The sequence below is a fragment of the Hemiscyllium ocellatum genome, chromosome 26 (assembly GCF_020745735.1).
Source record: "Hemiscyllium ocellatum isolate sHemOce1 chromosome 26, sHemOce1.pat.X.cur, whole genome shotgun sequence".
Classification (NCBI taxonomy): Eukaryota; Metazoa; Chordata; class Chondrichthyes; order Orectolobiformes; family Hemiscylliidae; genus Hemiscyllium; species Hemiscyllium ocellatum.
In genome coordinates this window covers 29,393,078-29,419,485 of record NC_083426.1, presented here as the reverse complement: position 1 = coordinate 29,419,485, position 26,408 = coordinate 29,393,078, and the positions used below count along the sequence as shown (strand labels likewise).

Sequence of the window (26,408 nt, the reverse complement as noted above, 5' to 3'; positions counted from 1 at the left end):
GCAAACTCCACACAGACAGTTGCCCAAGACAGGAATTCAACAAGTTCCCTGGTACTGTGAGGCAGCAGTGCTAACCACTGAGCCACCATGCCGCCACGGATATGGCCTGGCTACATGCTCCATCACTTTGATGAAGTTTAATAAAGGTAATAAAACATGAAACAGTCCTCCAGACTTCATCCCTGAATACACTCCTATGAACAATCTATGCCAACTCATATCACCTCATACTCCCACTTATTTTTCAGAGCCCCTGTGTTTTCTGTGTCAACCTATGCCCTTGTACTCACCTTCCATGGATCCTCATACTTTCCATACCCTATGCCTCTTTGCCCACCATACATCCTTTCAGCGCCTTGCCAAATTGGTACAAACTTGTGACAACCCCTAACTCCTGCACAATCATTTGTCCTTATCCCTACCATGTCAATTTAACCAATATTCATCATGGGCAGATCTAAAGAACTTTATTTAATCCCAGTGTAGATCCTATGCCGTCAATGTAGTTGATTACCACATTGTTTTAACAGCTAAGGAACACATCATCAAGATAATGAAAAGGTGTGAAATCCGACATTCAGCACTAATCCTGTAATGATAGACCTCAAGATTATTTCAACAGACAGAGTGAAATACCAAGCCCTGATCTGTTTAAACACTACATAAAGTTCTCCTTCCATAGCCAAAATATTTAAAGGGCAGCACTTTTTTACAGCTCTCTGTTGACAACTCCTTGATAATTTCAATTAGTGTAAGCAAATTTCATGTACGTTAATGTCTACTTATAACAACTATAAAGGACAACCTACCCCTTCCAAAGTCCAGCTTCCACCCCCACCAAATATTAATTACTTTATTTGTATTGTGATGAAGGTTAGTGTTATAATATTATTATTTGGAAACTTTGCTTTTTAAACTGGAGAAATGATACATAGCTTTTAAGTTTTTTTTAAGTTGTATTTCTTCATTGTGTGCATTATGAATAGTAGAGTGAAGTTATAGTTTCAATTTTGAGTTCTGTGAGTACCTCAGCACTGTTTGAAGGTTAATTTAGATTAATCTAAATGAGATCTTTAAAGCCATTGAAATGAATGGTTCAGGGCAACAGAAACAAAGGCTAACCCCAAAGGTGTCCTGGGACCATAGCCTAAAATGTTACATGTCTCCGAACAAGGTACCCTATCACTTCAAAGAATTTCATTTAAACCTTCTGCTATTGGGTATAAAGTGCACAGGTTGTCTTTGGAACTCTTTAAAAACAGATCCGCTTGAGATGGTTGCAGTTTGTCATGTGTAATTTCTTTCTCAAAATCACAAATATGCCAGTTGGAACACACATCCATTCCCCTTCTTTTGAAATGGTAGATATCATGTTTGAGGGCAGGACAGGCCTCTACATGAGGCTCCAGTACAAATCTGTGGAGAACACCATTTGGCACATTCTACCAGTGACTGTTCTCTTAATTGCTACTCTCTGCCTTCTCCATCCAGAGCAACTACCTACCAATGCTACAAGGTGACTTTCAATTCTTTTCTGCTCCTACATCCCAATTTTGCTATTCTATAGAATCTCATACAAAGATATTTCCTTATGTTTTGCTTTATTTTTCTTGGACCCCACTCCTTAGACACACAAATAACGTTGTTCAGTTTATAAGGCAAACATATGATAACATCAGATAGCCATAGTCATATAGCACAGAAACAGGCCCTTCGGTCCCAACAGTCCATGCCGAACAGAATCCTAAACTAAACTAATCCCACCTGCCTGCTCTTAGACCAAATTCCTCAAAACCTTTCCTATTTGCATACCTATCTAAATGTCTTTTAAACATTGTAATTGTGTCTACATCCACCACTTCCGTAATAAGTTCATTCCATATGCGAGCCACACTCTGTGTAAAAAATATTTGCCCCCGTGTATTTTTTAAATCTCTAGTGACAAACATGTTAAACTGTTATTTAATAAAAATGTCAGTTCAACACACCAAATTTACAGATTCTACTGGAAAATAAAATGTATTTGAAAAATCAGTATTCCCATATTAAAAGTAATGACATACAGTGTATTGATGTTATAATAATTTGTCAGAGAATTTTACTTGTATATTAAAAGAAATATATTTATTATAGCTAACTAAACCACAATGCACAAGAAATAATTTCCATATTTTAAAATATTTTTGTACAAAAACAATACAACTCTTATTTTGCTAACATTTAGGATAAATTTGAAATTGTTGATGTTGCATCTGCAGTAAATTACTAAAATTAATTTGTAAAAGATAATTAAAAATGTCATTTATACACTGATGTCAAATACTTTTTTGTATTGGAGCCTGCATCTCAGCAGCATGTGACCGTTTCAGGGAAAGCTTAAAAATCTGAAATACAACCCATAGAAAAATTTCAGTAGGCTTATTTGAAGTTCAAAATGGTGGCAAAATATTTTTCCTTACCACTTATTTCAAGACAGTGAGCTCGATCGCTGTTAACACAGCCCACAACTTAAAGTGTCGGTTTAAGTTGTCTCTTTATCTTTCACAAAATGGTGATGTTTTAATTGTTTTCACAATGGAGACCATTTTACTCTGGCAGTAAAGCACTGCTTGGACTTGAACAATTTCTTTTCCCTGCCTGTAAGAACCACCAAAATATAAATATTTACCCTATAACTCTAAAACTGAACATGGGAAACTTGCATCAATGTATAAAATTTGACACACATGGAGAACGATTGATATCTGTACTGATTTTCTTTCTTTAAGCCGTTGTGAAAATAAGGTGATGTTTGTCAGCCAATCGCTAATTTTAAGTTTTTAATGGAAAGGATTCCATAATAGCATACTAGGTTATATGAAAGCATTAGATTCAGTGCAAATTTAGTTGGTCTTAACTGAGATAACACAATTGGTCTTCACATCCTCAAATTGGATGAAAACCATCAATGTTCTTGACCACCAGTGGGATCCACTTGAAAGTAGTCTTTATTTGAAGATGGGATAGGATAATCAGCAATGGTAAATATTTCCAATAAAAACTGTTTATCAGACATTTTGATGTGGTTGAAGGGGACTGCAGTGGCCTGTGAAGCCATATTCCATCAGGAGTCCTCTCTTTGAGAAAGAAGATATGAGATGAGAAAATCAAAAGCATAGTGAAGATTATCTCAGATAGAATTCCGTGTTAAGTGGAGACTGTAGTCCTGTGTCCAAGCAGACATACAAAAATGATTTCAGCTGCTGCTACTTGGGCTCCATTTCCCAACTGAATGAACTTTACATCCATTCTCTACAAAAGACAAATGTCACCCGAAATGACATAATGTCATTTGTTGACTGTCATCAGTAATGGAAATCAACATCCTGGAGGTTACCATTGACTAGAAACTGAATTGGACTAGCCATTTACTGTTGCTACAAGAGGGGTACAGAGACCAGGAATACTTCAGTGAGTACCTCATCTTCTAACTCTGAAAGCCTGCCTACCAACTACAATGCACAAGTCAAGAGAGATGGAATGCTCCACACATGCCTGGATGAGTGCAGTTCCAACAATATTAAAGAAGCTACATAGCATTCAGGGCAACACAGCCTGCCTGCTTGATTGGCACCATATCCTCAAACATCCACTCCCTTGATCACCTCAGTAACAGCAGTGTTTTTCTCCAAAGGATGCACTGCAGAAATTCATCAGGGATCCTTAAACAGCACTTTCCAAACCCATGATCACATCCAGCTAAAAGAGTAAGGGCAGCAGATATATGGGAACATCACCACCTGCAAATTCACCTTTAAGCCACTGATCAACTTGATGTCCAAACTGATATCGCTATTCCTCCAGTATTGCTGGGTCAAAATCCTAGAACCACCTCCGTAACAGCATTATGGATCTATTTACATTACATGGACTGTAGCAGTTCAAAAAGCAGCTTACTACTGTATTCTCAAGGGCAGTAGGAATGGGTAATAATTGTGGCGTAGCTAGCAAAGTCCGTATTCCATGAGAGAATGAAAAAAAAGGCAAGATAGGGAAAGGAATTGCAGATTTGTTATAGCACAAATGCAGCCATCTGTGCTCCCTCTCTGAGGCAGCAAATCACTTAGTGCCACTTACTGCCACCACCAAAGTTTGGTTTGGACCAATTTTCAATTGGCATCTAGGCCCGTCCATATGTAGTTGTAGTAAGCTTTGTGAAATTATGGTAACTGTCAAATTATTATTTTTCTGGTCATAAATTTATAAATTGTCATCTTGTTTAAATCCTTCCATGATGTCATTCTTCCCTATCTTTGAAACCTCCTCTTTCCCCACAAAAAAATTCTCAGACTCCTGTCTCTGTTCAATTCCATTCCCACTCACCACTCATTTATTTACCATGGGGAGCTGTGCTTTCAACTGTCTACACCATATTATCTGCTGGGAGCACAGGACGAGAATCTTTACTTAAAACAGAATTTTAGCTGAGATAAACTTTGCTATACTTATGATTTTCTCTTCTTATAGCTTCTTTCTTGAAGTGAGGACTTCTGATGGAATATACATTCTTAAACCTACCTTTTTCATTTCTCTAAGTTAAATTCTGTTCATAACTTATTACTTTAACAAAACATTTGACCACTCTCCTAACAGTTGCATCATCAACTTGATGATTCCCATTTTCTTGACTATCCCTCTATGGACTTGACTGTTCTATTTCAGTTCACTTTTACATTAATTACTGTCAAAATAGTGGAACAGTCAATCTGTCTCTTAACTTCAAGAACAGATTTTGTCAAGATTGGTGAAAAAACTTCTTTTTTGGTGATATCTTAATGCAATGCAGCAGACTCAGGTTCCTGAATACTATTTCAGGACTGGTACATCAATTTATACTGAAATAGAAATGTTTAGCATTGTAGATACACTATATTTTGTTAATCAGTTTACCACTATTAAATCTGTGTTTCACACTCTGTGAAATGCATCACTGCTTTTAATATATTTGGCTCTTTATCCTTATTATGAATAGTTGCTTTATGAAAATACTGTGTCATTGATTAGCCTTTATAACTTCGTAAATAAAGTTTTAAAAACAGGAAATATAAATAAGAATAATTGTTAAGAAGCATCAATAAGTACTGAGTCTGAATTACAAAACATGTGCAGGTGTACATTCGGTGCCACATGCTGAATATATCAGAGCTCTGTACAATATAGTTAGCACCATGAATACAGAAGGATAAATATTGACAGTCCAGTGGATGGGCAATCGAGTTCATTCAAACAAAAATGATATTAACATTTTGAGTAAATCTTGGTTGTGATCTTTGCATTATTCCAGAAAGCCAAAGTGTAAGTCTTATTGCAAGTTTGGATGGATTTGCTAAACGGTATTTCTTCACCAAGGTAATGACTGTTCCTGTAACTGTTATCGACAAATTGGCTCATTTAGATGATCAGGAATTTCAACTCGCAGTAGTTAGTCTTTAAAACTGGCTTGCAACTTCCGATTCTTCTGACATGTACCATTGGTTTTGTGGATATTCTTTCATCCAGCGTGGTATGTGCCTCTGTTGAATCTAGAACAAAATGATCAGTGCGTTACATCTCATGTAGAATGCATACTCCCTTGTAAAGAAATTGGTGATTTTGATTGTAGTTAGTGATGGGGTAATCAAAAGGAAGGGTGGTGGGTGGTGAGCGAGGAGTTATGCATATTTAAGTTAGAGACTTTATCAAAATTTTCATAATGACAGTCAAATTCCACATTCGAGAAAATTGTTTTAATTAGATAATAATCTTTTAAAGAAAAATGCAGTGGCACCAAAGGAAATAAGATCAAAAGGTTGAAAGAAGTGTTAGATTTTCACTTAAGTCATGTTAGCATTTGTGAAGCCCCTTTATAAAATGAAGTAAATTAAGTGTCTATTTATCTCAGACATGTGAACAAGATATGTAAAATAAGGGAAAATATTAATCAGAAAAAGTTAAGATAGGAATATGGCACAGGTCAAATAAAGTGTTTTTTTGAAGGATTTTGAAAGCAGCTGCTGATGGACCTATGGAGAAAGTTTAAGATAGTGGGTTGTAGTTCTTAAAGAACAATAATTGAAATTGGACTTGGGAATAAGGAGTAATCTACTCCCAATGAAGCAGCATTGCAGAAATATATACCTAGAGAGCAGATCACCAAGGCAAATAGTAGATGAATTTAAAAGTTAAAGGAGAATAGATAGCATGATGGCACAGTGGTTAGTACTGCTCACTCACAGCACCAGAGACCCGGGTTCAATTCCTGCCTCAGGCGGCTCTGTGTGTGGAGTTTGCACGCTCTCCCCGTGTCTGCTTGGGTTTCCTCCGGGTGCTCCGGTTTCCTCCAAAAATGCGTGGGTTAGCTGAATTGGCTAAATTGCCAGTAGTGTTAGGTGAATGGGTAAATATAGGGGAATGGGTCCGGGTGGGTCGTACTTTGGTGGATCGGTGTGGACCTGTTGGGCCGAACGGCCTGTTTCCACACTGTAAGTAATCTAATCTTAAAATGAGAAGTTTGAATGGAAAATAAACCAAGATTGAGAAACAGAATAGTCTTATTAGATGCATGTCTGAATAGTATGGACTTACAAAGCAAAGATCAGCTTAGATGACCCTGGAAGTGAAATGCAACCTTTTTGAACATTTTAGAAATTGGTACGTATACTTAACTCCTTATTATACATAGTTCCTTAATATATCTGGAATAAGAACACACCATTTTGTACCTTAGCAGAATGACTTTTAGACATATTATCATCTAATAAGTTTATTGCCAAACTTTTTTTTTCTTTTGCAGGAATCTTTCTTTTCTCCTCCTGAAGATGTTACCCCTTGCTTCAGGATGGTTTCACTTCAAACCAGCAGCCCAATTCTCATGTAATCATCTGTCTACTATGCGTTGGCAGACCAAACATTATTTGCTCTTACCCCCACACAAATGTGTGTTTGGATGGACAGAAATCATGAGTTGAGTCCCAAGCAGATTCTCACTCACAACTGTAGCTGTTTAGCTGGCAACTCAGCAATCTGTCCACAGGCAAAAGTGATCCTAATGCCATGATTTCCATTATGAATAAGGCAAGGAAGCTGACTCTTGAATTCACCCCAGTTGACTCCAGTCTGATTCACAATGGTCATTCAACCAGTTGAGCTAACTGGTGCCCCAAAGAGTCTGAGTTTCTGTGGCAATATGAGCCAACACATGCATGGTGTAATGTAAACTATGGCTTATATTGGAAGGGGCTCCAATTTTCTTCCTATCTGTTTAGTGACCAAGAATCTCTCCTGCTTTTACCACCTGCCTTTGGTCTTTCTGGAATGATTTATGAATGATACGTGATCTGGTTTGGAATACATCATCAAGTTGTGGAGTGGGACTTGAGCTCAGAAGTTCAAACTGGGAAATGGGTGCACTATTCACAGCATGACTAGACCTCCTTCCTCTTGACAACATTTCTTATGACTTTAGTCAAAACTTGTTTGTTTTTTCATTCATGTTTTGACAACTGCAGATGAATTTATATAACTGGATATGGGCTTGATATGTAGGCTGGAAATTTTGATACTTGGTTTACTTTTTTATGCATCATGGAATGGTCTGCTCACACCTTGATGCTGAAGAAGGTGCAATGTAATTAGACAGCCGTAGGAATCCATCAAGACTGCATTTGTATCACTTTTAATTTCAATGGGACTGGGTTCTGTTCTAACTTGCTTTGTGTGCCACTGGTTTAGGCTGCTAAGTAACACTGCAATGTTTAAACATGCAATAAAACCCACATCAGTTGAGAAGGGATGACAGTCTTATCTGATATTAACTTGCCTGAACACAGATTTTCTACTTTGAACTACATTTAATTTGGAAACTGTAAAACCTAGCAAAATTCTGAAAATAAACTGTATGTGCACAATGAATACTTATTTAAACTTAGATACACAATATAACTTTAATTATTAACTTGTTTGCACCTAATCACATTTGGGATTGTTTACGCTCACCTCAGGCTTTTGGATCGACACATTAAATTTGTACTTCATCTTTCTTCCCTCTGAGCAAAAATATTTTCTGATTTGATGACAAGATCAATTATTACTACGCCAAGTAGCAGTAGCTTACATCCACAGACCAGAAAGACTGATAAAGAATGTGGATCTGTAGGCTCTTTGTTAAAGACAATCTAAATACTCAGCAATTGCAAGGAAAATGAAGATTGCAACAAAGATGAAATACTTGACTCGTTTCTCAAAGAACGCAATAATTGCTTTTTGTTTTAAGGATTTCAGGGTATTTTGGCTGATGAAATGGGTGTGTTTTAATAAACATTCATTGCATGCTTATTATTAGTCTTACTTTAGTTATTCTTTTAGCACATTAAAATTTGCATTATGCCTTGTTATGGCATAGGTTGGTTATGAGGTTTGAGCATATTTATCTCATTAGAAACAGATTAAAGTTCTTTGAACAAGATTCCACTGAGGCTCCGTTGTTATAGCACACCAACAGTGAACCTGGATTCTGTTGCAATCATGCTTTGCAGTTTACTACCAAATAACAATGACAATGTCAATGAGCTGACCATTTGGATGTGAAGGTAGAAACTTGTGTGGTATTACAGACCTGTTTGGCTCAATCTTAAAATGGATCTTAAAAAATTAGATTGGAAAGCACCATTTCACTATCCCAATAGTCAACATATCTTCATACTTGAGGGTTCAAGTAAATACCAGTTTTATCTTGGAGACAGTAAGGAGAAAGGCATCAACATCTCGGCTTTTCTTGTCTCCTTTCAGTTACAATGAAGTTCAAGTGCATGTTGAATTTGTCAGCACTGTGTTAAAAATTGACCAGCCTGAATGACATCTGAAGGGTAGATCTGGGTCAAGGGCCACTTTGTTCCAAATAACACTGCAAACCAATGCCCTAAACAAGTAGGGCAGTCGTAATTAGCTATGCAACAGGAAACATACTCCTGCTATCTGATGATCAGTCCTATAGTTTTGTTGATTAAACTAATAACAATACACCTATGTACATTTTAAAGATTTGTTATCTTGTTTTGATAATTTGCTTGTATCATAAAGGGAAGGATTCTACACTCTAAATTGGGAAAACAGACATATTTATGCAGTCTAGACGAGAACACTGAAAATACTGCCACAGCTAGTGGTAATCCCATGCATTGAATTGCTGTTCCTCAGACTCTCATCATGTGATTTGATATTTTAAAACTGCTCATCTACCAAAACCTAACTTTTAGTTTAAACATGTGCAGACCTGTGATTTTTTTTTCAAAGCTATTTCTGAAGCCTTCAATATTAACCTATTAAATACTCCTCCAAATGACCTCTTTAGTAGGACATTAACAGTCTAAAAGCTATGATGGTTCTCTAAGATAAAATACAAAATAAAAGGGAAATTTTTTGTGCTGTACGTACTTTCTCCTGAGTATTCCAGAACATTCTCTTGTACCCAGAAGAAGAGTACATCTTTTTGTCATTGGGGATGGTGGGAGTGGGACAGAAGGAGAAGGTTAAAGAGAAAGATTTATTTTATACATTGGTGTCGTCAAAGATAATTGGTAGAAGACTTTAAACTGATGGTGGCTGAATATTGCTTAATACAAACCAAAAGATTCTATATAATGTTGTAACATCACAAATTTGATAATCTTAACTATAACATAATGCAGGTTTCAATAAACTGCAAATCAGGGTGATGCAAAGATAGTTGTTTAATGAATATTGCCCTCTTGAATTTTTTTTGATCCTTTTTGATTCCCTCTTTTTTGCTGTGACTATTTAACTAGTTACATGGCTAACTCTTTATGGTTTCAATGTATTGACTACCTCAAGTATTTTCAAATGCTTATGCCTTTTTCATGAATCATGAACAACAAAGAAATTAAAAACATTGATTCTTTTAAGAGCATTAAGGTCAAGTGGAGATAGACAGGCAATCCCAGTATTTTGTTAAGTTGGAATACATCCTAGTTAGAATTGCTGTAATTTACTCATTGGTTGGCAGACTGCATACTGATAAATCATCGTCTTATGCATGAAACAAGTTTTCTTGAGCAGATGTTACTTTTTCAGGCTTAGGTTTGTTTAAGATTACACTGGAGCAAGAAGATTCTTATAATGAATTTAATGTGTGGAACCAGGTGAAGAAACAAAACTAAGCAAATGCTGGTGTGGGGACAGGAAGGGTGAGAGTACTACAGTGGGTAGGCAATGGGGGGAAATGGGAATGTGAGGGTGGAAATACCTTGGGGTAGGTCTCCAATTTGTCCAGGAGCTCTTTTTGGAGGTACACCCCAACTTTCATTTGCCAAGCTACAAGCCTGAGCAGGAAAAGCTGCTGGGTTCCATATTTGTTACTGGACTCTGCCCATGGTGGATAAAATCATAGTGGTGGGAGGAGAAGGTCCTTCATTGGCCAATATTTGGATGGACTCAGTTGGCTAAAGGGAGGCAAAGTTCTGAACACCTACATGACACAGGTAAAATTATATTAGAAGCATATAGGAGAATCCGGGACATGGTGCCCAATTCTATTTCCACATTTTATTCTTATCTCATGAGTTTTTTGTGAATCTTGCAGAGTGCAAATTGGCTGCTACATTATCCTAAAATAATAGTGATCATGCTTCAGAAATATTTTGCTGTTAGTGAATTGCTTTGGGACATTTGGAGATTATGAAGGCTCAGTATTAGTTTGCTCATTTTATTGTATGAAGCTCCGCATAGGGATTCACTAAATTTTATAAAATTTGTTCATCTTTCTGAAGAGAAAGAATAAATAGGAGAAGGATAAACATCTACATAAATATTAGTGAACCATAAGGGACATTTCTGTAAGTATACAATCTGTGAAATGTAATAAATTTTCATACTTTATATTGGAAAATTCTAATCTTGTAATAATAAGCAGGAATTGGATGGTTAAGCATCATTGAAAGTCCCAATCCTCTTTTTATTTTTGGTTCTTTAACCTCATTGCTTTATTTCTGCACCAATCTTACTGTTTACCCGTTTGCCTTCTTTCCCATCCCTGTGTCCAAGTGCTGGACCATAGTGGTCTGGTTCTGAGTAAAGAACCATAGTGATCTCCCCTGGCCTCCTACAAGATAGTTGACTAGGACACTCTCCTACTCTTACCACCTGCCCTCGGGCATACTGGAATAATTTACCGGCTGACAATTAATCTGTATGGCCACATTGCAGGCAAACTTTCCAAGGCTAAAAGTTCTGGAAGCTTCTCACCCAGTGGTAGGAAGCTTCCACTGCACTAAGCATTTCCTTCTTGCATTTTAGGAAAAGAATAATGAATTAGAGGGGATGTGAGTGTGTAATGGCAATGTCACTGGCCTAGTTATCTATAGCCCCAGGCTGATGTTCTGGGCTTATAGGTTCAAATTGTACAATAGCAGGGAATAAAATTTGATTTCAATAAAAATTTGGGAAGAAAAACCAAACTAGCTTAATGATGACCATGACCCATCCAGTTCATTATCATACTTTTCAGAAATAAAGCTGTCACCCTTAGCTGGTCTGGCTTGAATATGATCCACAGTCATGTGAGTGACTATTAACTGCACTCTGAGCAATAATAGATGACCTATAGTATTACATACTAGCTATCTCAGAAGCATTTTTTTTAGATTCACAGCCATCGAAATAGTTCACTGAGTATTTTGTAGAATGTTTTACCTCTGCTAAGAAATGCCACCACCTACGAAAAACTCCAAATCAGATCTATGTATTTATAGCTCCATGCAGTCCATGATAGGTGTGAAATACTTATTTAATATGGACAAAATTTCAATATAGAGTCATAGAGATGTACAGCATGGAAACAGACCCTTTGGTCCAATCCGATCATGCTGACCAGATATCCCAACCCAATCTAGTCCCACCTACCAGCGTCCGGCTCATATCCCTCCAAACCCTTCCTATGCATATACCATCCAATTGCCTTTCAAATGTTGCAATTGTATCAGCTTCCACCACTCCCTCTGGCAGCTCATTCCGTACACGTACCACCCTCTGTGTGAAAAAGCTGCCCCTTAGGTCTCTTTTATATCTTTCCCCTCTCACCCTAAACCTATGCCCTCTAGTTCTGGATTCCCCAAACCCAGGAAAAAGACTTTGTCTATTTATCCTATCCATGCCCCTCATAATTTTGTAAACATTTATAAGGTCTCCCCGCAGCCTCTGAAGCTCCAGGAAAAACAGCCTCAGCCTGTTCAGCCTCTCCCTGTAGCTCAGATCCTCCAATCCTGGCAACATCCTTGTAAATCTTTTCTGAACCCTTTCAAGTTTCACAACATCTTTCCGATAGGAAGGAGACCAGAATTGCATGCAATATTCCAACAGTGGCCTAACCAATGACCTGTACAGCCGCAACATGACCTCCCACCTCCTGTACTCAATACTCTGACCAATAAAGGAAAGCACACCAACGCCTTCTTCACATCTCCTATCTACCCATGACTCCATTTTCAAGGAGCTATAAACCGCAGTCCAAGGTCTCCTTATTCAGCAACACTCCCTAGGACCCTCCCATTAAGTGTATAAGTCCTGCTGAGATTTGCTTTCCCAAACTGCAGCACCTTGCACTTATCTGAATTGAACTCCATCTGCCACTTCTCAGCCCATTGACCCATCTGATCAAGATCTTGTTGTAATGTGAGGTAACCCTCTTCACTGTCCACTACACTTCCAATTTTGGTGTCATCTGCAAACTTACTAATTGCACCTCTTATGCTCGCATCCAAATCATTTATATAAATGATAAAAAGTAAAGGACCCAGCACCGATCCTTGTGGCACTCCACTGGTCACAGGCCTCCAGTCTGAAAAACAACCCTCCACCATCACCCTCTGTCTTCTACCTTCTGTTTTGTAGGCACTCATCATTTCAATGTATTTACATTACGATCAGTTCTGTTCATTTCTTTCAGTTCATTTCACTGATCCACACTGACCAATAAAATCTATCCTGTCATCCTTGACCAGGTCTCACCTGAATAGGGTGTGCTGGCCGATACATATAGTGCTCTCGACCTCTGCTCTGTGCATGTGGACCTCGAAAGGCGCCTTGTCTGTCCAGCGAGCGAGGACGCCCATTCCTCTGCCTAGTGCGCTCATGCCATGACTGTAGCTCCTCTGACACAACCTCTCTTAGCAAGCCCCTGTTGGGGTATTCCTTTAGTGAAGGAGTCCGTACGATCCTGCAATGTGATGGAGTAATTCGCTGCACGGTCGGTGAATTTTTCTCATCAATGTATTGGCACTCTCTGTAAAGTGGAGTATTTAAGTATTGCACAGTGGAATATTGTCGATTTGGATCCTTTTCCCACATTTGATTCATTGCGTTTCCTTCTGTGCGTTCAACTGCTCGATAGTGGGAGAATGACTGGCTTGGATTACAATGATAATATCCACTACCGTGTAACATAGGTATTTCCAGGTTTACAGGTGAGTTGTAGACTTGCCAATGCCTTGCTGCTGCTGCATTATATTCATGAGGTGTTGGAATATATGTTGGAGTTGACGTTCCAGAGCTATTGGACTCTGAGCTGGCATACCCACTCAAAGGATATGGCATTAAATGTAAATGATCACTGTTTTTCATCCCAGTAGCATGAAAATCAGGTATAATAACTGCATAATTTGATGATCTTCTTTGGGGAACCATGCTGCGCCCTCTTTGATCAGGAGGTGCTGGGAAACGGTTCACATCTAAGTATCTGTTTGGCAGCAAGAAAAGTAAAGTAACTTAGATATATTAACCTTACATTGACCTTAATTATATATGCAAGCTATTTATCCATCTTTTATCCATAACAAAAAATATAAAATAATTGATTACAGATTAAACACTCTTTTGGAATAAATTGTTAACTCAAGTCCATTTCAAGTGGTGGTATTCCAAGGCTACAGATCTATTGTATATTCCAGAAAGTATTTATAACTCATAATCATGGTTCAATCTTTAGTCAAATTACAAGACCATTTTTTATATTTAAATGTAAGGAAACTTGGAACTGCATGATTTTGAGTTCTACATGTTTCAGGTGCCATGAATCATTTCTCCAACTCAGTAAAATTTCTGAGTGAAAGTCTGGTACAAATTCTCATTGACTCTCAAATTTAATCAACAAAACTCCAAATCATTTATCTGACCCTGTCATTCAATTCCATTTGGTGTTTTTGTGAAGCTCATTCTTGATTGAGAAAGAACAAGAATTCTTTGTTTCATATTTGAGAGTCTTCCTTATATGAATTTCTGAATTTAATTTTTGACACAACATCCCTAACCAATAAACCTCAATAGTTCAATCTAAGTGTACCAGAAGGGTCAGTGCTCCAAGTGTTGACTCAATCTGAAATCCTGAAGAAATAAGGTTATTTTAATAACTGAAGGAGGCACTGAAACCCTGATGAAGGACATGCCCGAAACTTCGATTCTCCTGCTCCTGGGATGCTGCCTGACCTGCTGTGCTTTTCCAGCACCACACTCACGACTCACACTCTGTAACATCTGTAGTCCTCACTTTCTCCTAGGCATTAAAATAGCATGACAAAGAAGCTTAAAGAGTCACCCAGCACAAATCAGACAAGGGGCCCTGTTGAACCAATTGAGGAAGCCTGAGGCCATTAAAGGATAAAGTAATGAATTGCTCTGTTTTTGTTTTTGCAGAAAAATAATTTCACATTGGTATTGTAGAGTAAGCAACTCTTTGAATTGATTGTTTTCACAGGGAAATCTCTGGACCTGTCTGGACCTCACTGCTCTAGATAGGTATGGTTTGCAATGTATTTAAAATGAGGTAATGGCAGAATACTCTGGTAGCCCAGAAAAGCCTCAACACTTCTCCAAAGACAGGTAGAACAGCTAGAAGTTGTGTTTGCCGGCACAGAGTTCAATTTGGGTCAGAGTATAAACAGGTTAAAAATCCATGGTCCCTTTCCTCAGAGAGTAATCCAACTCCAGGAATTGTATCTCCTAACTTGTTAGCTATTATTCTTCAGCACAGTGTCATGATACAAAATATTTCTCACCTAATACCTCCTAATACTGCCCACCACATTACAACAAACACTCCATAAATTTTTTTGGCACATTTTTAAATGAAAGATTTATTTAAAAATTCCAATAAATGATTTAGCAGCTATAGGAGCAATGTGCTGACTCCTATCAAATAGTTCAGATGCTTTTCTCGTGGTTCGCTGTTATCCTTGATTTGACCGGGTTTCGCTGATTCTGTTATTCCCACAGTGCTAATGCAGCAAGAGAACTATAAAACTGAAACGTTCCAACATTTTATCCCCTTGCAAGTGCAAATTTTACATGCATGTTAAAGATTTGTGCCTGTTGCTCTACACTGGGAAAGAATCATGATCAAAGTACAAAAGGTACAAAGCTGCAACAATACCAACTGGGTGATGCATTAACTTTGCTCAATACAACAAACGTATCTATGTACAATCACATCGCCCCCTAGATATCAAATAGAACTGATTGTAACTGGGAAAGTTCTGCAAAAGGGTTACAGGACCTAAAACCTTGACTCTGTTTCCTCTCCATAGATGCTGTCAGACCTATTGCAATCTCTGATTTTGACTCTAACTGCACTGTTGACCAAATACATTTTGAACCTCTAGACTGAAGAATGTGGTTGAAATTTCATTTGTTTGAGACATTTTGGTTTTAGCAAACAGAGGGGAAAGATTTGCCTTTATGTAGCATCATGCATAACCTCAGAATAACTCAAAATGCATTGCAAACTTTAAACTACTACTTCTTTACAGTAGCCACTAAAAATGTAGAGTTTATGCTTGTTAATTTGCACACTGTTAACTCCCACATATGACAATGTGACAATGGCCAGTTTAGTTTATTTAAGTAATGTTGATTCAGAGATAAGTATTTACCAGGATACTGGGGGATAACTCCACCATTCTACTTCCACCTAGTTACATGGGATGTTTTTCTCCAATCGAGAAAGCAGGAAATAATTTGGTCTTATGTTCCAGCTGAAAGTTTACACCTTTGATATTATATCACTCCCACAGCATTGTATTGGTATCAGCTCAGATTTTTGTGCTCAAATCTCAAGAATAGAACTTAAATCCACAAGCTTCTAACTCAGAGAAAAAGAGGGTTATCAACTGAGTCACAGCTGATTCTATTTCAGTGTAAGTTAATGCTTGATGCAAGCATTTTCAAATAATCCTCTAATTTATGGGTGGTGTTGATTGATCTATTGGTTTCTTTGAAGTTCTTCTGTATGTGAGTCTTTTGTTGTAGTATAATATGGATGTTTGATCTGGGTAGTATGATATGATTTGTCTTCGGTAATGTGTTGGTATTTATGGCTCATTCAAATTTCACATATAAGCATTTAGAACATTGATAAGGTCTGTAAGAGCATACTACCGTAAGACATGGAGCAGAAATTAGGCCATTTGTTCCATCGAGTCTGCTCCACCATTCACTCATGGCTGATAGGTTTTTCAACCCCATTTTCCTGCTTTCTCCCCGTAACCTTTGATCCCCTTGGCAATTAAGAACTTATCTATCTCTGTTTTAAATATACTCAATGACCTGGCCTTCATAGCCTTCTGTAGTAATAAATTCCACAGATTCACTATGTCATTGGGTTAGTAATCCAGAGGTTCAGACTAATGCTCTGAGGTCACTGGTTTGAATCCTACTGATTAAGCAGGAGGAGGAACTCGACAAATATCCACAAATGGGAGGGGAATCAGCACATTAGAGCAAAAGTCAGGGCGAAAACATGTGCATCTACCTCTACTCAGAAGTCCTAAATTGATGATCCATCTCAGCCTCTGTTTGAGATCCCCAACATCACAGCTACCACTCTTTAGTCAATTTGATTCTCTCCACATGATATCAAGAAACAACTGGAAGTACTAAATTCTGAAAAGGCTGTGGATACTTAAACATTCTGGCAACAGTATTGAAGACCTGTGCTCCAGAGTTATCTCCATCCAAGCCAAACTATTCTACATCCTTTCCCTTCAGCATAGGCAGTTGTGTGTAACATCTGCAAGACACAGAGCAACAACTCACCAAAGCAGCTTCAATAGTACCTTCTAAATTTACAACCTCTGTCATCCAGATGGACAAGCATCGCGGATGCAGAGGAACAACCGCAAGTTTCCCTCCAAGACACACACCATCTTCACTTAGTTCTGTATTTCCATTCCTTCACTGTTGTGATGTCAAAATCCTGGAATTCCCTTCTAACAGGGCTGTTAACACCTATATCTCAAGACTTGCAGTAGTTCAGCACAAAGCTCACCATTGTCTTCTCAAGAGCAATTAGAGATTGACATGAAATACTGTTGTCACCAGAGACACCCACATCCTAGATACAAAATAACTGACATTAACAGAACTTCAAAATACCCTTAATTGGCAATATATAGAAGATTTGCTAACAATCCATTTAGATTTTACCTTTCAGATAAATTATATGGCTCCTATTCAAGAGTTTTATGCTATACCAGCATCTAGCATTGAGTTAGAACTGGTTCTTGATTGCAGGTCAATTATATAGTATTTATTTTATTCCTTCCTACCTTGCTGTTTGATGGTGGAGGCGCCCTCGTAGTTCAGGGGTTGATGGTGCACTTATTGAATTTTGATTTGGAAATAGATTGTTCCTCATTTCAAAATGTTGTAAAGACATGATATCACCTGATCCAGAATCCAATGGAGTCACTACTGGACTGCTGAAAAATTTAAAGGAACAAAATTGATTGCTAATGTATAAGTATCCCTTAAAAATATAACATGAATTGCTGAAACAAAATGGAAACAAAGGGGAAGAAATGAGAGTGCTGCACGCTGCAGTGTTCCAGTGAATTACAGCGCAAACTTCAGGAACAACATCTTATTTTCACACTAGGCATTTTACAGCCTTCTGGATGTAATATTGAGTCCAACACCTTTAAACTGTGAATCTTTCTTCTTCCTCTTTTAGCTTGTGATCATGTCCTTCTCTACCCCCCCACCCCACACCATACCACTGGCAGGAGACACACCATTGTTCTGCCATTCTCACATTCCGATCCCTTAATCTGATCTATCGACATCTTTTCTTCACTGACACCCTACACCCATTATCCCCAGCCATCACTACCATTCCCCTCCCCCTCAATTATAGCATAAACGCTGTCCCCTCCACACTTTAGTTCCGATGAATAGTCATCTAGACTTGAAACACTAGCTTGTTCTTCCTCTCCATGGATGCTATCTGACTGCTGCATTTGGTGTTTTCCGTGCAGATTCCAGCATCTGCAGTAATTTGTTTCTACTGTTCTTTGATTGTTGGAAGCCAATCATTTCAACTCACAAATTGGTGCAGGAGTTCCTCAGTGAGATACTTGAGGTCCAATCATTTTCAATTGCTTCTTTGATGACCATTCCTCCATGCTGGTTGGAAAAAAATCATCTTTATACCAATGGTATTGGCATTAGGATTAAATGCCGTTTTAATTCCAATTTCCGGTTCATTATCCACAAAAATGTTATATATATTGTGACTTACAGACTCTGTCAGAATACTTGATAATGTGACAAAACAGAGAAGCTTGCAAAACTGGCTCAGATCTATAGAGAAATTAGGATAGAAACTAACAATCCATGCCTGTTTCTATTTTGGGTAATCCAGTATCAAACCCATTTGATGTGGTTACAGTATATAGTCAGGACTGGATTTCTGATTACCATGGTGTGGTTCTAGTCGATGTACCAAAGGACATTAACACACGTGGATTCTTGATACCAATAAGAAATGGAAAGGACGTCACAAGCATGAACAGCAGTTGCTATATGAAATAAAAAAACTTCAGATTATACCACTCAGAGCACCAGTAAATTCAAGGGCCCCATTTAGACTCAGAGACTCAAAGACATTTACTGCACAGAAGTCCAGTCGGCCCATTATATTCATTCCAGTCAACAAAGATCTGACTACACTAATCACATTTTGCAGCTATTGGCCCAAAGTGCCAGTGGTTATGACAACTCAAGCAATTATCTAAATACTGCTTTTATGTTATAGGAATGTCTGACTTAACCAGCCTTTCAGACAGTGATTTAGAGATTCACAACATCCCCTGAGTGATTTCTCCTCTTGGCTTTGTACCTTTTACCTTAAATCTGTGACCTGGTTATTGATCTCTCAACTAACTTTCCAATCCATCTCTCAAGTCCCTTCTAAACCTTTGCTGCTCCAATGCAAAAAACAACTGCCTATCCAATAGCTCAGACCCTCCAACCTAGGTAGCATCCTGATAAAACTCCTTTGCACCCTATCTAGTGGAATCACATTTTCCTATAATTTGGTGACCAGAACTTCATGCAGTATCTAATAAGTGGTCTAACAACATTTATACAGTTCAAGCATAGCCACCTTTGCTGTTATATTTTATGCCTCAGCTAAGAAAGATAAGTATCCCATATGCTTTCTTAACTACCTTACCTATCTCTCCTACTACCTTCAGTGCTCTGTACAGCAAAGTCTCTCTGGTCTTCAGTACTTCCCAGGGTCCCACCGTTCATTGTGTAAACCATTACCTTGATAGGCCTAGACAAGTACATGACAAGTACTTCACACTTTTCTGGTTTGAATTTGCCGCTGGTCTGCCAACCTGGCCAGACTGTTGTTAATGTTCTGAAGTTTACTGTTATCCTCCTCACTATTTACCACTCTGCTAATTTTCATGACACCTGCAAAGTTTTTCATCATACCCGCTTCGTTTAACTTGAAATCATTAATGTGCATCGCAAACAGCAAGGGTCTAGCGCTAAGCCTTGCAGATCTCCACTGAAAACAGACTTCCACCCACGGAGACATCCTTCGACCATCATCATCTGCTCCTTCGCCAATTTTGGATCCAATATGGCAGGCAGAGTTCAGAGGGGTGAGGACTTGAATGCAGGAACAAGACGTCTTACTATGTCTCACAGCTAGCATACAATATCCCTTTAAGAAATATGCTCATTACAGTATATCATCATTGTTTCATGGCACTTTTTCTGATGGAATAAAGATACAGTTTCTGTTTTGCTGATGTTACTTGCAGCATTACACAATTAGGGAGGCATGCAGTATATGAACTGCTCAGTATTAGCCCAGATATGGCTGTGCCTAAGATGATTATATATGTAGAGACCAGGAGCTATAATAAAAGTCTAATGCATCTTTCAGTAATACGTTGCCCATGTTTCATTTTTATGTTCCAGGAACTAACATTAGCAGTGAGTCATCAGATACTAATACTCCGCTGAAAGTATAAAATCAGTACTGCATCTATGATAGATCATGCACATCATGATGGGGTTCACAGTTCTGTTGTTACAGTTGGACCTCTTATATTTGAGACATAGTAGCAATAAAGAGAAGGAAAGGCACAGATCTACAGTCAGCAGCAGTATCACAGCACCATCAGTTTATATGATACTGCTGTGAGTTTTCACAAGGAAGAAAGACTTATTATCACTGATCAAAAGACCAAAGTAAGTTTGTGACAGAAAAATAGAATAGGGAATTTAATTAGGCATTGTGGAAACTCTGTCTCAGGAGGAAGCAATGAAGTACTAAAAAGGCTGCTAGAACATTTAAACCTTTTATTCTATGAAGCAAAAGGAAGCAACAAACCAAGTCATGGCAGCGTGGGAACGACGAGACAGTTTGCAATAGAACAAAACTGAGAACAAGTCTGAAGCATGTTATAGACTGTCAATAAGGATGTTGTGATGGTATTCACTACAGCTAGGAGAGGTCTGTAATTTTAAAAAGAACCACTGGCTGTCATTATGTCAAAATTTGTGCGTGCTATATGTGTCTTACTTCTTTAGTTTCAGTAAATTAGTTTGTTCACTTGGAATTCTAGCCGAGTTAACGCAAGGATTTCTATAGACCTAACGGTGGCTGGGATGCCTGATGCCCTAACTGTCCACTCCCAATATGGAGGACATTGTCAACTTCTAGAGTAGACTGCAGAGACATTAAGGACAGTTAACCTCGAAATGTTTTGTTCTGAAGGGCACGAAATATCTACAGGGGGATGATATTTGTTGAATGCTAAATTAGTCACAGCAGGAGCGCTACTCCTGCTTTCATGTCAGTATCCTGGCCCACTCTTCATTTGCCTCCATAGCCTCTCTCCTTTTGATGGCATTCCAAGGCATAGGAGCTGCAACATGTCATTTTCCCACCTCTGTTCTCACTGTTCAAGTGACCTACACACTCCTTCTAGATGAAACAGTGACTCACTGGTATTCCTTTCAATTTATTGCATTGAAGTTACTGCTACACTGAGGAGACCAAGACAAATTTTGTGACAGTCCATTCATTCTGCAAATGTGAACCTTGATCACCCGTCAATTTAAATAAAATCCAAATTGTACCTTGACTTGCTACTCAAAGAGGAGCTTCTTTTCACTCTCTCATATGGTTCATCCAGATTAGACTCCATCCATGCTGTGTCTGTGACTGGTGATTTGTCATAATCACTCCATTGATACAAGACAGGATTAATCCCTTCCAGAGTCTGAGGTGGGGTTGGCCTGTTGGGCTGCAGAGGGGGCAGCGGAGATTGATTCCTTTGCATCCCATGCTCAGATGTCAATAATTCTCTTGACGAATTTTGGCTACAATGATGTCCCATCTCTGTGAAAAGCAAAAAATAACATGGGTCAAAAAAAATCAACTAGACAAAAGTGAGGACTACAGATGCTGGAAATCAGAGTGTAGATTAGAGTGGTGCTGGAAAAGCACAGCAGGTCAGGCAGCATCCGAGGAGCAGGAATATCGACGTTTCGGCAAAAGCCCATCTTCAGGAATGAAGGCAGGGAGCCTTAGGGGTGCCCTCCCATTTATCTCTCCACCCCAGAGGCTCCCTGCCTTCATTCCTGATGAAGGGCTTTTGCCCGAAACGTCAATTTTCCTGCTCCTTGGATGCTGCCTGGCCTGCTGTGCTTTTCCAGCAACACTCTAATCTAGACTCAAACAAAATCAGTCAGGTCCTTAATAGCACCTTTCCATTTTGGCAAAAGTATAACATGAAATCATTTTCCACTTGTGACCTAAGAAACTATGGAGTCCTTTGGCCCAGCATGTTCACTGCTTTAGAATCCTGGTTAGCTCACTTTAGAAAGTCCAGTAGGAAACAAATAGGACTTGTTAAGAAAAATGTATTATTAGTTTTATGATAACAGTGCTTTACAGAATATTTAAACAGAAAATCTTTCTTTTATGCAGTGTTGATAGTTGATGATAATGTAAACATTTAATATGTGCTCTGATTAACAAAAATTCTGCATTGCAAACTAGCTCTCTGACTGCTTGCTCAAAGCTGCTTACATTGTCCGCCTTCTCCTGCAAAATGAAAAGTTGTAGTGAAGGCAGATTGAGGGCCTTAAGTGCTGATTAATTGTCACTCAAGGGCTTCTATAGGCCTCAGGGTGGTGGGGATGTCTGATGCTCTACCTGTTCACTCCCAATCTCGAGGACAAGTTTGGAGGTGAGCAGCAAGGTGCTAGGCTGGCCATCTCCTTTATTTATGACCTCTTCCCCTTTCCAATACGTTGGCAGGAGACAGTAAAGTTCAGCCTTTTAATTCTGTTTCTTTCCCACAGATACTGCCCTGCCCCGTGGAGTATTTCTAGCATTTGCTGTTTGGATTTGGTTTGACTTTAAACAGGAGCAAACATCACAAAAAGATACCTTTAAGATGGATGCATTTCTCATAAGATTGTTATGATTGCAGTAATACAGACTTAATATGTTGCATCAACCTTTCAGGTGTAAAACAGGCAGTAAAATGACAAACGTATCAGAAAAGTGGCATTCCAGGAGCTAATACATTTGGCTAATACATATACCCGTTTGAAATGTGGTTCCTGCACATGTTTCAGGAATTGTTCACCAAATTTGTTTAAAGTCATCAGTCAAAATGCTTCTCCTTCTTCCACATTAATATTGTGCTGCAGGTAAGTCCATTCCTCAACCACACCCAACAGCCCTATCCTTTCCATGGCATCTTTCTGTGTAAGCAAATTACTTGCATTTTTTCTAATTGAGGCTACTGTATTCACTGCTCACTATGCAGTCTCCTCTGTAATAGGGAGACCAAACACAGACTGAGTGACTGCTTTACAGTCACCCCTTCATTCCTCAAGCATGATCCTATTCCCCTTGACCCCCATCCTTTCAAATTTCTTCCTTACTCCCATTCTGAGCACTCAGTCATTACCCCAGCAGCAGCATTCCAAAGAAACTCAAGGAACCCCTCATCTTTTGATTCGCTACTTTACTGCCATCTGGACTCAGCAATGAACTCAGCAATTTCAGATTATAACATTTATCCGTATTTTGCTTCCTTTCTCTTTTCAGTGTTGGGTTTCTTTCCTGTTTTTTACTCTTTTTTATTGCTTTTGAATGGCCGGTGTCATGATTCTGCCATTCACATGACTTGTAGATGCATCTTTTCTTTGTCATTTCCTTTGACCTTGCAACAACAACTCTTTTGTCAGTTAATGCCACCTTTTCACAGACCTTCCCTTTTGTCCTTCATCCCACCCGTTCACATTCACTAGTTTAAAACTGTTGCATGGCTAACTTATTTTCCATATTTGATGAAAGGCCATCAACCTGGTAACTCTTTTCCAAAACACTGCCAGGGAATCTGAGTATTTCCAGCTTTGTTTATTTCTATTTGGATTGTGAGCTGCTGTTGGCCTTTACTTGCCATCTTCCTTTCTATCCCAATCCTCTATCCTTGGGCTTTCCTGCAGACTAAACTGAAGATTGAATGATCTGAGCTAACAAATATAAGCCCAGGGAAACCTTAGAAGCACAAGCAAAGCCTATTTGAATCTGCAGCATGTAAAGAATGTCCAAAACAGCTTAAAAAAGCAAACAAAATTAACCTTCCTCAATTTAATTTTATTCATTCACAGGATGTGAATGTCATAGGTTAGGCAGCATCCAAGGAGCAGGAGAATCGACGTTTTGGGCATGAGCCCTTCTTCAGGAATCTTCTTCATGCCCGAAACGTCGATTCTCCTGCTCCTTGGATGCCGCCTGACCTGCTGCGCTTTCCCAGCAACACATTTTCAGCTCTGATCTCCAGCATCTGCAGTCCTCACTTTCCCCATGTCATAGGTTAGCCCAGCATTTATTGCCTGTCCCTAATTGTTAAGAGTCAATCACATCACTGTGGAACTGAAATCACATATAGGCCAGACCAGGTAAGGATGGCATTTTTCTTCCCTAAAGGACATTAGTGAACCAGATGGGTTTTCCCCCATAATCGATAGTGGTTACCATCAGACTATTAATTTCACATTTTTAAAACTGAATTCGAATTCCACTATCCACCATGGTGGGATTTAAAACCAGGTTCCCAGAACATTACCTTGTCTCTGGATTAATAGTCTAGCACCACAAGGTCATCATGTTCCATGAATCACTATTGAGATCGACAGACCACAATTCAGTCTGTGATATATAAATCTTATTGATCGAGGAGATGAGACTGAATATTCAGGATATAAAATTTTACATTACAATTCACATAATGATTGATAGCCACCAGTAGCCCATTTGACACCCCATTTGATTTTTGATTTCCAATAACCCCTTGCACAACCCAATACCAACTACAACCTTTGCAATTCACAAAGTGAGACTTACCATCTTCTAGAGAACTGTCATCAGAAGCAATCAATTCTAAAACAAAAAGTGTTGTGAGAATTAGATTTTAATACATCCAAATCAATTGTTTATCCTTTATATTTCCATTCAAATAGATCTAGCAGCTCAGGTCCAGGCACAAAAGAGGTACCCAGGGCCATCAATGGTAGCAAAATGATATGTAACCACAATCTATAATATCATGAACCAGTACAAACCTCACTCTAGCATTGTTATCAAGTCAGGAGATTAACCAAGGTTCAACGAAGAGTGCAGAAGGACATGCCAAGAGTAGAGCCAGGCATAGCTAAGAGTGAGGTGTCATCTGCTGAAGCTACATTACAGGATTATTTGCATGTCAAACAGCAGAATCAGCAAGTGATAGACAGAGCTAAATGGTTCCACAATCAATAGTTTAGATCTAAGCTTTGCAATCCTGTCACATCCTGTTGTGAGTAGTGAATAGTGACAGTTAAACAACTCGCTGGAGAAGGAGCGAACATCAAAATTCTTAATGACATGAGGAGCCAATCTCATCAGCGCAAAAGATAAGATTGAAGCATTTGCAACAATCTTCAGCAAGAAGTGCTGAGTGTATGATCCATCTCAGCTTTCTCCTAAGATCCCCAGTATCACAGGTGTCAGACTTCAGATAATGTGATTCACTTCATGTGCTATCAAAATATAGCTGATGGAGCTGAATGCTATAAAGGTTATGGGCCCTGACAACATTGCAGCATTAGTACGAAACATGTCAAGTACATGCAATGCCTCTAGCCAAGCCACTCCAGAAGAACTATAATATTAGCACCTACCTACCAATGTGGAAAATTGCCCAAGTATCTCCAGCCCAAAAGAAAGTGTGACAAGACCAATCCAACCAATTACTATTCTATCACTCTATTGCTGATCATCAGCAAGATAATGGAAAGTGTCATCTGCAGTGATATCAGGCACTACCAGCTTAACAATAGCTCGCTGACACTCAACTTAGATTTCCCCCAGGGGCACTTAGCTCCTGACCTCAATACAACCTTAGCTCAAACATGGAAAAAAAGAGCTGAATTTCAGAGGGGAAGTGAATAAGGGAATATTTGACTGAGTGTGGCATGAAGGAGCCCTAGCAAAACTGGAGTCAATGGGAATCAGTGAGGAAACTCTCCACAGCTTGGAGTCATGGCTGGCACTTAGGAAGATGGTTGTGGTTGTTGGAAGTCAGTGAACATCATACCACTTGTCATTTATCATAAAATTGGAAAGTTTGCTGATGACTGCATGTTATTCTACACTCAGACGGCATGGTGGCTCAGTGGTTAGCACTGCTGCCTCACAGCACCAGGGTCCCAGGTTTGATTCCTGCCTTGTGTGGCTGTCTGTGTGGAGTTTGCACATTCTCTCCTTGTCTGCGTGGTTTTCCTGCAGGTGCTCCGGTTTCCTCCCACAGTCTAAAGCATACAGGTCAGGTGAACTGGCCATGCTAAATTTCCCATAGTGTTAGGTGCATTAGTCAGAGGAAAATGGGCCTGGGTGGGTTAGTCTTCAGAGGCCGGTGTGGACTTGTTGGGCCGAAAGGCCTGTTTCCACACTTTAGAGAAACTAACCTAATTTATTTGAAACTCTACAAATGTAGAAGCAGTCAACGCCCAAATGAAGT

General features: G+C 38.9%; 1 protein-coding gene across 2 annotated transcripts in view; it reads right to left on the bottom strand.

The window, feature by feature from the left end:
- Positions 1 to 2,169: 2,169 nt before the first annotated feature.
- LOC132828392 (innate immunity activator protein-like) overlaps positions 2,170 to 26,408 on the bottom strand; it is a 61,282-nt gene continuing 37,043 nt past the window's right edge. For both annotated transcript variants that reach the window (XM_060845458.1, XM_060845459.1), the window contains exons 6-10: positions 24,755 to 24,790; positions 21,466 to 21,727; positions 17,628 to 17,780; positions 13,039 to 13,765; positions 2,170 to 5,561 (exon numbers count right to left, since the gene is read on the bottom strand). In XM_060845458.1, coding sequence (XP_060701441.1) covers positions 5,469 to 5,561; positions 13,039 to 13,765; positions 17,628 to 17,780; positions 21,466 to 21,727; positions 24,755 to 24,790 — 1,271 coding nt within the window. In that variant the 3' untranslated portion in view covers positions 2,170 to 5,468. The remainder of the gene's footprint in view (positions 5,562 to 13,038; positions 13,766 to 17,627; positions 17,781 to 21,465; positions 21,728 to 24,754; positions 24,791 to 26,408) is intronic.